The following is a 12,276-nucleotide window of genomic DNA, read 5'->3' on the forward strand; positions in this document are numbered from 1 at the left end:
ATGAGATCCATCCAAGTTGTTGAATATATCTGTTGTTTGTTTTGTTGCTCAGTAGTATTCTATTATATTAACAAACCAGTTTGTTCATTGACCTGTTCAGGACAGGTGAGTTGTTCCAAGTTTGGGCAATTATGAATAGAGCTGTTAAAAACATTCTTGTACAGGTTATCGTGTGAACCTAAGTTTTCATTTCTCTAGGGTAAATACTCAGGAGTGAGAATACTGGATTGTATGGTAAGTTATATGTAACTTTATAAGAAACTGTCAAATTGTCTTCCAGTTTGGAAAATGGTTATACCATTTTGTATTTCAAGACATGATATATGAGAATTTCCTTTGCTATGAGTCACACCTGGTATTCTCAATATTTTTTAAATTGTTGTAAGTAGGTATGTAGTCATATCATATTGTGGTTTTAGTTTGCATTTTCCTGATGGCATTTTCCTAATAATGTTGAACATTTTTCATGTGCTTATTTTTCCTTTTGTATATATTGTTTAGGGAAGTGTCTGTTTAAGTATTTTGGTCATTCTTAATTGGGTTGTGTTCTTTGTGTTGAGTTGTAAGAGTTCTTTATATATTTTGGTTATGAGTTTTTCATCGCATATGTGACTTTCTCTGAGTCTGTAGTTTGTCCTTTTAGTCTCTTAATTTTTTTTCCCTGAATAGCAAACATATTTAATTTTGATGGTCTAATTTCCCTTTTTTTTTTAACAGATTATGCCATTGGTGTCATACCTAAGACCTCTTTTGCCTAATTCTAGGTTATAAAGATTTTTTCCTGTGGCTTCATCTAAAAGTTTTATAATTTTAAGTTTCACATAAAGAATTATGATTCATTTTGAGTTTATTTCTTTTAATAAAGTGTGAGGTTTCGGTTGAGGTTCATTGTTTTACATAGAGTGCTTGATTGTTCCAGCACCATTTGTTGAAAACACTGACCTTTGTCCATTGATGTGCTTTTGCAGCTTTGTTGAAGACCAATTGGCTATATGTGTGGGGGTCTATTTCTGGACTGTCTATTCTCTTCAGTTCATTTTTGTGTGTCTAATTGCCAGGAGTCCTTTTTCTTAGTTATTGTAGCTTTAATAAGTCATAAAGTAGGATTCTGTGATTCTCCTAACTTAATTGTTCTTTTTCAAACTTGTTTTATTTATTGTAGTTCCTTTGCCTTTTCATAAAAAATTTAGAATCTGCCTGCTTATTTACCAAAAAAATCCTGTTGGGATTTTGATTGTAATTATATGAAATCTATAGATCAACTTGGGGAAAACAAATCATTACTATGTTGATTTTCCTAATCCTCGAACATGGTGCGTCTCTTTCCTTTAGGTCTTTGATTTCTTTCATCCATATTTTTGCACTTTTTAGCATTCAGAACCTGTGCATGTTTTGTTAGTTTATGCCTATTTACTTTTTGATGTTGTTAATTTTTTAAAAATCGTTTAAAATTGTATATTGCTAATGTACAGAAACACAACTGATTTTTGTTTTGACTTTGTATCTTGTTATTTGAAAGTACAGATCTTTGACATCTTGTCAGATTTATCCCTAAGTATTCATATTTTATACTGTTGTAAAATGGTACTATTTTCTTAAGTTTGAATTTCCAGTTGTTCATTGATAACATGTAGAAATAAAATTGAGTTAGTATGTTGATCTTTTATCTTACAACCTTTCTAATCTTACCTAGTAGGAATAGTAATTGTTTTGTAGATTCCATTGTATTTTCTACTAGATCATCATGGTGTCTGCAAGTAAATACAGCATTACTTCTTCCTTTCCAATCCAGATTTTTTTTCCTTTCTTCTTTCTTTTTTTTTTTTGTTTTTGTTTTTTGTTTTTTGTTGCTGAAATAGCTAGAACATCCAGTTCAGTATTGAGCAGAGATGAGGAGAACAGACATCCTTGTCTTTTTCCTGATACTAGGAAGAAAGCATTCAGTCTCTCACCATTAAGTATGATGTTAGTTTTAGGTGTTTTGTAGATGCCCTTTATCAGGTTGAGGAAGTTTCCTTATATTCCTAGTTTGCTGAAAGTTTTATTATGAATGGGTGTTGAATTTTGTCAAATGCTTTTTCTCCTCATGATATGATTATGTGTTTTCAATATTAATACTGATTATTAAACTGAGTCAGTCTTTCAGTTCCACAGTAAACACGACTTTTATTATGTCGTGCTTTTCTTCCTATATATTGCTGGATATTATTTGCAATAATTATTGAGAGGTGTTTTTCTAACCTCTGTACATGAGGAATATTGGCCTAAGGTTTTCTGTATTTTTGTGCTGTTTTTGTGTGGTTTTGATATCAGGATAGTACTGGTCGCATAAAATGAGTTAGGAAGTAATCTTTCCTCTTCAGTTTTCTGGAAAATATTTTGAAGAATTGATGTTATTTTTTCTTAAATACTTGGTAATGAAACTTTCTGGGCCTGAAGATTTCTTTTATGGAAGGTTTTTAACTGTGAATTCAATTTTTTAGTACTTATAGAACAATTTATGTAACTCATTTTGGGTAAGTTTTGGTAGTTTGTTGTTTTCAGTGAATTATCTAAGTTGTTGGAATTGTGTGTTAGTATTGTTTATAATATTCCTTTATAATCCTTTTAATGTCTCTTGAGTCGGTAATGATATTCCCTTTAAAATCCTTATAATTAATGGTGGTTTGTATCTTCTCTCTTGCTGTCTTTCTTCTTTTTCTTTTTTTTTTTTTTTTTTTAGTTTTGCTAGAAGATTTTATTGATCTTTTCAAAGAACCAGGCTTGGATTTCAATTATATTTTCTATTGTTTGCTACTTTTAAATTCTTAATTTCTGCTCTTACCTTTAATATTTTCTTTCTTTCTTTTTCTTTCCTCTTAGAAAAAAATACTTAGCAACTTATTAATGGGAAACTTAGAAACTTAATGATTGGAAGTCTTTTTTCTCATCTAAGTATTTAATGTTGTAAACTTCCCTTTAGTTACTGCATTAGCTACATCCTATGACATTATATTGTATTTTTATTATAATTCAGTTCAAACTATTTTCTAATTTCCTTTGAGACTTTTTTTTATGGGGGGGGCCCACCTTGTTTGTCTAAGTGGTTAGTATAATCATGAAAAGACTGAAATACTAGCATTTTGAGGAAATTAATCAAAAATTTCTTCCTGGGGAAAACATTTCTTCCTCTGGATTGAGGGAAAGTAAAGCTATCTCTAGTATAGTTGTATAACATTTTAAAATAATTCTTTGTAAACAGCATTTCATTCTATTGTGTTTTCATTTTTTAACCTTAAGTCTATTTAATATGAGTGTAAGAAAATGTCTCTTTAAAGCTCACAAGAAACTATTGTGAAAAGAGAGTTTAGCTCATTTTTCTCTGGAGTATTGTGCATGAGAATATAAAATAATTGACCTAATATCATGGTTTGTAATAAATCACCGAACCATCTATAATGATTATATTATTTTGTTCTCAGTGAATTAAATGAGTTAAGACTACTTGTATTATTACAAAGGTATAATTTAGGCCCTGGGGAGAGTAAAAGCCAATAAATTATATTAAAGACCTACTTATTTGCGTTTATCTAGAAATGATACATATTTTCCACAAAGGCACTAAATTTCATTTTCATGGATTTTTACATAGCAATCATTTTGAACTTTGCATAGATTTTAAAGGAGTTCATTTAATCTTTTATCACTTGATTCATCATCTTCAAATCATGCACAGATCATACTCCAAATACATACTTGGTTGTCCCTTTAAAAGAGAAATTTTTGTATATCTGAATTATAATAGTAATCCACATATTGAACAATTATTCCCCATTTTTTTCTCTGCCTCCAGCAGAAAGTTAATGGTTTATTGAAAGAAAAAGACTTAGTAATGAAAATCTGACAATTAAAACTACGTGACACAAATTTTACTGGTTTCATTAAATACAGAAACTTGGTCATGAAACAGTCTTTTAGGAAAGAACATCATGACCTTTAGTCATATATGGAGACAGATATTTATTTCTCAGTCTACTTCGTGTAAATTTATTGTTTCAGGTTGTTCACTACTCTCTTCATTTTATTTTTTTATTCAAGTATAATTAGCATACAGTGTTATTTTACTTTCAGGTGTACAATAAAACAGCCAGTTCTGTACATCACTCAGTGCTCATCAAGATAAGTGCACTCCTAATCCCCTTCATGTGTTTCACCTATCCCCCCACCCACCTCCCCTCTGGCAACCACCAATTTGTTCTTTGTATGTAAGAGTTAGTTTTTTATTTGCCTCTTTTTTCTTTGTTTATTCATTTGTTTCTTAAATTCCACATACAAGTGAAATCATATAGTATTTGTCTTTCTTTGTCTGACTTATTTCACTTAGTATTATAGCCTTAGTATTATAGGTCCATCCATGGTGTTGCAAATGGCAAGATCTCATTCTTTTTTAATGGCTGAGTAATATTCCATCATTTGTGTATATTGTGTGTGTGTATATATATTAATGTTTGTGTGTATATAAATATATATATACACATATACATGTACATATATATACATACACACCACATTTTCCTTATCCATCTATTTATGGATGATGGACACTTGGGTTGCTTCTCTATCTTAGTTCTTGTAAATAATGCTACAGTAAGCATAAAGGTACATATATCTTTTCAAATTAACATTTTCATTTTCTTTGGGTAAATATCCAGTAGTGGAATTACAGGATAATATGCTCATTCTATTTTTGCTTTTCTGTGAAACCTCCATACTGTTCACCCATAGTGGCTATGCCAGTTTGCATTCCCACCAACAGTCTACAAGGATTCCTTTTTCTACATATTCTCATCAACACTTGTTATTTCTTGGTTTGTTTTGTTTTTTTAATTTTAGCCATTCTGACAGGTGTGAAGTGATATCTCATTGCATATTTGATTTGCATTTCCCTAATGATTAATGATATTGGGCATCTTTTTATGTTGCCTGTTGGCCAACTCTTTCATTTTATTAATGAAACAACATTTAGGGCTTGCTCATTAAGTTGATACTTTGGAATTGTTTCTACCTTCCAGGAAGCCACCATCTAGTGAGATAATAAGATATAAATAAGCAGTTAATTTTTATTTTTTATTGTTATGTTAATCACCATACATTACATCATTAGTTTTTGACATAGCGTTCCATGATTCATTGTTTGTGCATAACACCCAGTGCTCCATGCAGAATGTGCCCTCTTTAATACCCATCACCAGGCTAACCCATCCCCCTACCACCCTCCCCTCTAGAACCCTCAGTTTGTTTTTCAGAGTCCATCATCTCTCTTGGTTTGTCTCCCCCTCCAACTTACTCCCCTTCATTCTTCCCTTCCTGCTATCTTCTTCTTTTTTTTTCTTAACATATTGCATTATTTGTTTCAGAAGTACAGATCTGTGATTCAACAGTCTTGCACAATTCACAGTGCTCACCATAGCACATACCCTCCCCAATGTCTATCACCCAGCCACCCCATCCCTCCCACCCCCCACCACTCCAGCAACCCTCCGTTTGTTTCCTGAGATTAAGAATTCCTCATATCAGTGAGGTCATATGATACATGTCTTTCTCTGATGGACTTATTTCACTCAGCATAACACCCTCCAGTTCCATCCACGTCGTTGCAAATGGCAAGATCTCATTGCTTTTGATGGCTGCATCATAGTCCATTGTGTATATATACCACATCTTCACTATCCATTCATCTGTCGATGGACATCTTGGCTCTTTCCACAGTTTGGCTATTGTGGACATTGCTGCTATAAACATCGGGGTGCACGTACCCCTTCGGATCCCTACATTTGTATCTTTGTGGTAAATACCCAGTAGTGCAATTGCTGGATCATATGGTAGCTCTATTTTCAACTGTTTGAGGAACCTCCATACTGTTTTCCAGAGTGGTTGCACCAGCTTGCATTCCCACCAACAGTGTAGGAGGGTTCCCCTTTCTCCACATCCCCGCCAACATCTGTCGTTTCCTGACTTGTTCATTTTAGCCATTCTGACTGGTGTGAGGTGGTATCTCACTGAGGTTTTGATTTGGATTTCCCTGATACCAAGTGATGTTGAGCACTTTTTCATGTGTCTGTTGGCCATTTGGATGTCTTCTTTGGAAAAATGTCTGTTTATGTCTTCTGCCCATTTCTTCATTGGATTATTTGTTCTTTGGGTGTTGAGTTGGATAAGTTCTTTATAGATTTTGGATACTAACTCTTTATCTGATATGTCATTTGCAAATATTTTCTCCCATTCTGTCAGTTGTCTTTTGGTTTTGTGGACTGTTTCTTTTGCTGTGCAAAAGCTATTTATCTTGGTGAAATCCCAATAGTTCATTTTTGCCCTGACTTCCCTTGCCTTTGGCAATGTTTCTAGGAAGAAGTTGCTGCGGCTGAGGTCGAAGAGGTTGCTGCCTGTGTTCTCCTTTAGGATTTTGATGGACTCCAGTCTCACACTTAGGTCTTTCAACCATTTGGAGTCTATTTGTGTGTGTGGTGTAAGGAAATGGTCCAGTCTCATTCTTCTGCATGTGGCTGTCCAATTTTCCCAACACCATTTGTGGAAGAGACTGTCTTTTTTCCATTGGACATTCTTTCCTGCTTTGTCAAAGATGAGTTGACCATAGAGTTGAGGGTCCATTTCTGGGCTCTCTATTCAGTTCCATTGATCTGTGTGTCTGTTTTTGTGCCAGTACCATACTGTCTTGATGATGACAGCTTTGTAATAGAGCTGGAAGTCCGGAATTGTGATGCCGCCAGCTTTGCTTTTCTTTTTCAATATTCCTCTGGCTATTCGGGGTCTCTTCTGGTTCCATACAAATTTTAGGATTATTTGTTCCATTTATAAGCAGTCAATTTTAATAGGCATCAACAAATACCTTAACTTTGTTTTCCTGCCATTTTAATTGATTTCAAAATATAGATAAATGAATAACTGTGGAGCAAAATTACATTGACTTGATAATTCCTTTACTTTAAGATCTAAATTTTCTAATGCTTAGCACAGTACTTTGAACACAGTAAGTGATCAAGAATTTTTTTAGGGGCGCCTGGGTGGCTCAGTTGTTAAGCATCTGCCTTTGGCTTAGATCATGATCCCAGGGTCCCAGGACCGAATCCCGCATGGGGCTCCCTGCTCCACGGGAAGCCTGCTTCTCCCTCTCCCACTCCCCCTGCTTGTGTTCCCTCTCTTGCTGTCTTTCTCTGTCAAATAAATAAATAAAATCTTTAAAAAAATGTTTTTAATAAAACTTTTTTTATTGTAGAATAGTTATAAATTTATATAAAAGTTGTGAAGCTAGTACAGAGATTTCCCATATGTCCACACCTAGTTTACCCTATGTTAGTGGGGAGCCTGGGTGGATCAGTCACTTAAGTGGCTGGGTCTTGATTTTGGCTCAGGTCATGATCTCAGGGTCCTGGGATCAAGCCCTGAGTCAGGCTCCATGCTCAGCAGGGAGTCTGCTTGAGGATTCTCTCTCTCTCCCTTCTGCCCTTCTGCCTCTTGTGCATGCATGCTCTCTCTCTCTAAAATAAGTAAATAATCTTAAAAAAATAACTTATATTAGTATGGTATATTTACAATTAATGAATCAGTATTGATACATTATTACTAATTAGGCTATACCTTATTCACAATTTTTTAGTTTTTACCTATGGTTCTTTTTTCTGTTCCAGGATCTCATCCAGGGTACCACGTTACATTTAGTTACCATGTCTCATTGGGCTTCTCTGGCCTTTAAGAATTTCTCAGACTTTCCCTGTTTTTGATGACCTTGACAGTTTTGAGGAATACTGCTTAGCTGTTTTGTAGAATGTTCCTCAATTAAGATTTACTAATACTTTTCTCATGATTAAGCTTGGGTTATAGATTATATAATGGGTCCCCAAGACCACCCCCACATTCCATGATTCACTAAGAGGATTCACGGGACTCACCCTATAGTCATACTCATAACTATGTTTTATTACAGTGTAAGGATACAAACCAACTCAGCAAAGGGAAAAGATGCATAGGGCAAATTCTGGAAGAAGCCATGGACAAACTTCCAAGGTCCTGTCCCCATTGAGTTACATAGAATGAACTTCTTCCAGCAGAAATTGTGACAACGCGTTCAATGTTGTGTACCAGGAAAGCTTATTATAAACTCAATGCCCACAGTTTTTAATGGAGGATTCCCTAGGCCCACAAAAGTAGTGTGTGGCAGATCTAGATCCCAGAGTCCATGCTGTTAACCATTATACCATGACCTCTCAAGAAAGACTCTCACATGGCTTATCATTCTTAGATGATTAAGAAAATATCTTATTATCACATACCTTTATTTTTCTTTCATCCTTTTCTGCATTTAACTAATGTCCGATCACTCTTGGTCAATAACTACACTAAATATTGAAGATACAGCAATGAATGAAATAGGATTCCTCCACTCAGGGACCTTTGAGTGAAGGGGGGAGACACATATGAACATCAGTGATCTTTTTCTTAGGCAATTGCAGAGATGTCATATCATAGTGAATTTTGGCCAGCAGCTTATTTGATCTAGGATTGTTTTTGGCCAAGACAGTGAGATGCACTGGAGAATCCCAGAGCATTCACAAAGAAGCAAGCTTCATTGGGAAAGGGTAGGAAGATTGTGTGGAAGTGGTAAGATTGATGACAGAGAAGAGAGGAGAAATGGTTAGCTGAGAAAGAATTGTGATGGAGTGGTCAGAAACATGTTTGATTATGAAGATGCCATGTAGCTGCTGAGTAGTTTTAGGCTAGGTCCATGGTAAGAGCTCAATATGTGGTTGCAGAGTGTATGAACTGAACAAATAAATGACATATCCAGTGCTGCAGGCATGGAAAATGAACCAAGATTCCTTAACCCTGGCTACAAGTTGGAATACTCTGAGGAGCTTCTGAAAATGCCACTGCCAGGGCTCTATCAGGTTATATTTCACTTGGTCTAGACTGGGCATCACTACGTGTGTTTGTGTTTATTAAAATATATATACATACAATATATTTTAATTTTCAAATGATCCCAACATGTAGCCAGAGTTGAGAACTGTTGGAAAGAAGGAAGATCAACAAAAACGCAGTTAAAATGGGTTAGAAGTGAATTTTTGGAGTCTTTGACAAAGGATTTATGAGCAACGAGAATTTATTCTAATGAATGGTACAGAGGAAAGGCAGCTGGCTAGAAGCGGGCTGAGAAGGAATTAGATGAAGAACCATACTGGAAAAGACAAGATACTTTGACCTTACCCTCTAACACCTAATACAGCTCCTTGCATGTAGTAGAAGACAATACAAATACTTCTGTCCAAGTAACATTTGGTATATTCACATAGCTTTTCTTAGTCTGGCATTAAGAGAATGAGAGTTTTGACTATAAGCTGAGGGAGGGAATGGAATGGAGAGTTTGTGGCCATGGGAGTGATGGAAAGATTAGTTAAAAGTTACTGAGCTTCACCATATGCTAGGTGCAGTCCAAGGTGTTTTACTTGTATCAGCTCTTTCCCATGAACTGGTAGCTTGCTGGAGCAGGAGGAAGCAGGGAGGAAGGCAGGCTTTGGACATTACGGAGGAGCATGAAGGCAGTGACTTCCTCAGGCACTGAGGGGAAAAGGCAATGGGTCTAAGAGAATGGCAAGGATGTATGCTGTCCTTTCCCCAAATTTGGAAAAGGCCGATTTGTTTGGGGAAGAGAAAAAACAGAATCATCAGTGAGCTGCTGCCAAAGAGACACTTAGAGAAAATTGGAGCTTATCATGTAGGACTGAACTTAGTGCTATGTTGGATGAATAGAACTAGACTATGTTTTCAGCTCTTTTGGCCTTGTATGCTCTGGGAAGACTGCCTGGTTTTCATTCTAAAACTCCACATTTGGCTTCATTTACCACATTAACCATCATGGTATACACTGTCCACCTGTTGTCCCTCATTATCCTATTTCTGTACTAACCTATTTAAAAAAAAATCATAGGGCCTTCTTGTCCTCCTTAAACCTCCTTGAAACTGTCCAATGCTGAGACGTAAGTCTCACTGACTCTTCTCATGCGTAATAACCTTACAATGTCAGCTTCCATGTGCCCCCAAACTGGGGAGGTAGCTGGAGTCCTCTCCCTGGCTGTGTATGACTGGTGTAACTGCTGTCCTCTGGGCTTTCTTGAACAAAGTAATGATTTAAAGGGAATTTTTAATTTTAGAAGCAGCATAACAGTGTTAGAGAAAGTTAAGGAAACTAAAAAAATACATTAACTATCAATTATGTAAACATCAAATTGAATAGAATCAGTATTTCTGAAAGAAAGGGAGAATACGATTCGGGGTGCTATATAGGGGGCTCCAACTCTTTCAGTTATGATCTGAAGATGGATACAGTTTTTCACGGGTGTTATCTTAGGTTTTATTCTATTTTTTATCTCTTTCACATTTTATAATACAGTTGAAGAATCAATTATAAATCGTATCATCCTAATAATGTCACCCTTTTTATTCGTTACTTTTGCTGCAAAATCTTAAACCATTCACCTTTGTTCTCCTTTTCGTAAAGCTAGAGAGAGGCTCCCACGGGTGGCATAGGCAAAGAGTCTTCTACCTATGAGATAGGTAGAAGAAAAGGTAGAAAAAAAAACTGATTTTTTTAATAGTACTTGTCTAATACTGTCAGACTAAATATTGATTAATAAACCAAGAGCAAAACTTTCCATTAAAAATAACTATATAACTTTATATCTATATATCTTTCCACTAAAAAATAACTATATGTCTATACTGGGATAAGCTATTCCACTCTAAGTGTATGCTTTTATGACCCTCCCTGGAGTGCTAGTTTGTAAAGGTGACGTGGATCAGCTAGTTTTCCAACACCAGAGGGCACCAAATTTCCTCTTGCAGGGAAACAAAGCCATTTCTTTCCAATGAAGAATTTCGTATACTGGAGTAAAGTATGGAATGGTATAAATTTTAGTCTCTTGTCAGATCATAACAGTAAGAGAATTTGTGCTTTGTGAGAAGGAGTTTACAAAATAATAGGAATGTTTTCTCTTGTTGCCATAAGCTAAAAATCTGTCAGTGTTTTCACTACACTCCTTTTCAGTGCACTTATTATGTTGGAATAAAACAGCTACTCTGTGATAATATTTGGGATAAAGTATTTTGAAGGAGCAATAGATATTCCATCTGTTTTGGTTTAAGGTTCAAGTGGCATGTATAGTTTTCTGGAAGTGGGCCTGTCCCCTAAATTCAGGATAAAACCAGTGGCAGATGTGTTTCAGTATGGACTGGGATGCTGGCAGAGGCGACTTAAATGATATCAGCTTGTAGATCACAATGAACCATTCACACCTTGATGTTTAGCAGAGTTTTGTTAACTTCCATCTGATAAACCATCCTGCCCCTATTGAACAAAAGAATATTCAGAACAAGGCCATACCAGCCAATGAGTTCTTTTCACTAATTGTATTTTTTTTCCAGTTGAACATTTAAAGATATTTTTTACAGTGTAAGGGAAATTATTTATAGTTGGTCCATCTTTCTTTTTCCCTTTTATCTCCAGGCACAGCAGTTGATCATCTGTCTCTGTTGTCTAATTACGAGCAAATACAAATGAGGCAGCTTCTATAAAGCAGCATCATAATCCAGTAGGAAAAATCCCAAGCATGTATTTTAAGGAAATCAGAGTGCTAGCCCCCTCTGTGTACTTGGATGGTATATTCATTTCCTAATGTTACTGTAACAGATTTCCCCACATTTAGTTACTTAAAACAACACAAATTTATTATAGTTCTGGAGATCAAAAGCCTGAAATGGGTCTCACTGGGCTAAAATGAAGTGTTGGTAGGGTTGCATTACTTTCTGGAGGTTCTAGGAGAGAAACCATTGTTATTTGTTCGCCTTTTCTAGCTTCTACAGTCCACATTTCTTGGCTCATGCCTACCCTCCATCTTCAAAGCTAACAATGGCTGGTTGAGTCTTTCTTATGATACCATCTCTTTGGTTCTGACTCTTCTTTTGTCCTTTTCCCATTTAATGACTTGTAATTACATTGGGCCTACCTAGTTAATCCAGGCTAATCTCCTTATTTTCAGGTCATCTGGTTAGCAAATCTAATTCCATCTGAAATCTTCTTTTTGCCCCTTAACATATCCACAGGATCCAGGGATTTGGATGTTGGCATCTTTGGTAGGAGGAGATTATTCTGCCTACCACATACAGTTTCAGTGGAATTTATGAGTTAAGCCAATCTTGAGAGAAAAGAAATAGCTATTATAGATC

At 35.6% G+C, this 12,276-nt stretch overlaps 1 protein-coding gene across 2 annotated transcripts in view; it reads left to right on the top strand.

Annotated features, from left to right (window-relative positions):
* Window positions 1-12,276, top strand: part of RNF180 (ring finger protein 180) — a 155,689-nt gene that overhangs the window by 24,806 nt on the left and 118,607 nt on the right. Inside the window, exon 4 of one of the 2 annotated variants that reach the window (XM_028123879.1) lies at window positions 199-234. The exons of the other annotated variant lie outside the window; for it this stretch is intronic. Coding sequence (XP_027979680.1) covers window positions 199-234 — 36 coding nt within the window. The remainder of the gene's footprint in view (window positions 1-198; window positions 235-12,276) is intronic. 2 annotated transcript variants of the gene reach the window in all.

Source organism: Eumetopias jubatus, unplaced genomic scaffold (assembly GCF_037043125.1).
Source record: "Eumetopias jubatus isolate StellerSeaLion01/CBP00866 unplaced genomic scaffold, mEumJub1_p1.0 scaffold_5, whole genome shotgun sequence".
Taxonomy (NCBI): Eukaryota; Metazoa; Chordata; class Mammalia; order Carnivora; family Otariidae; genus Eumetopias; species Eumetopias jubatus.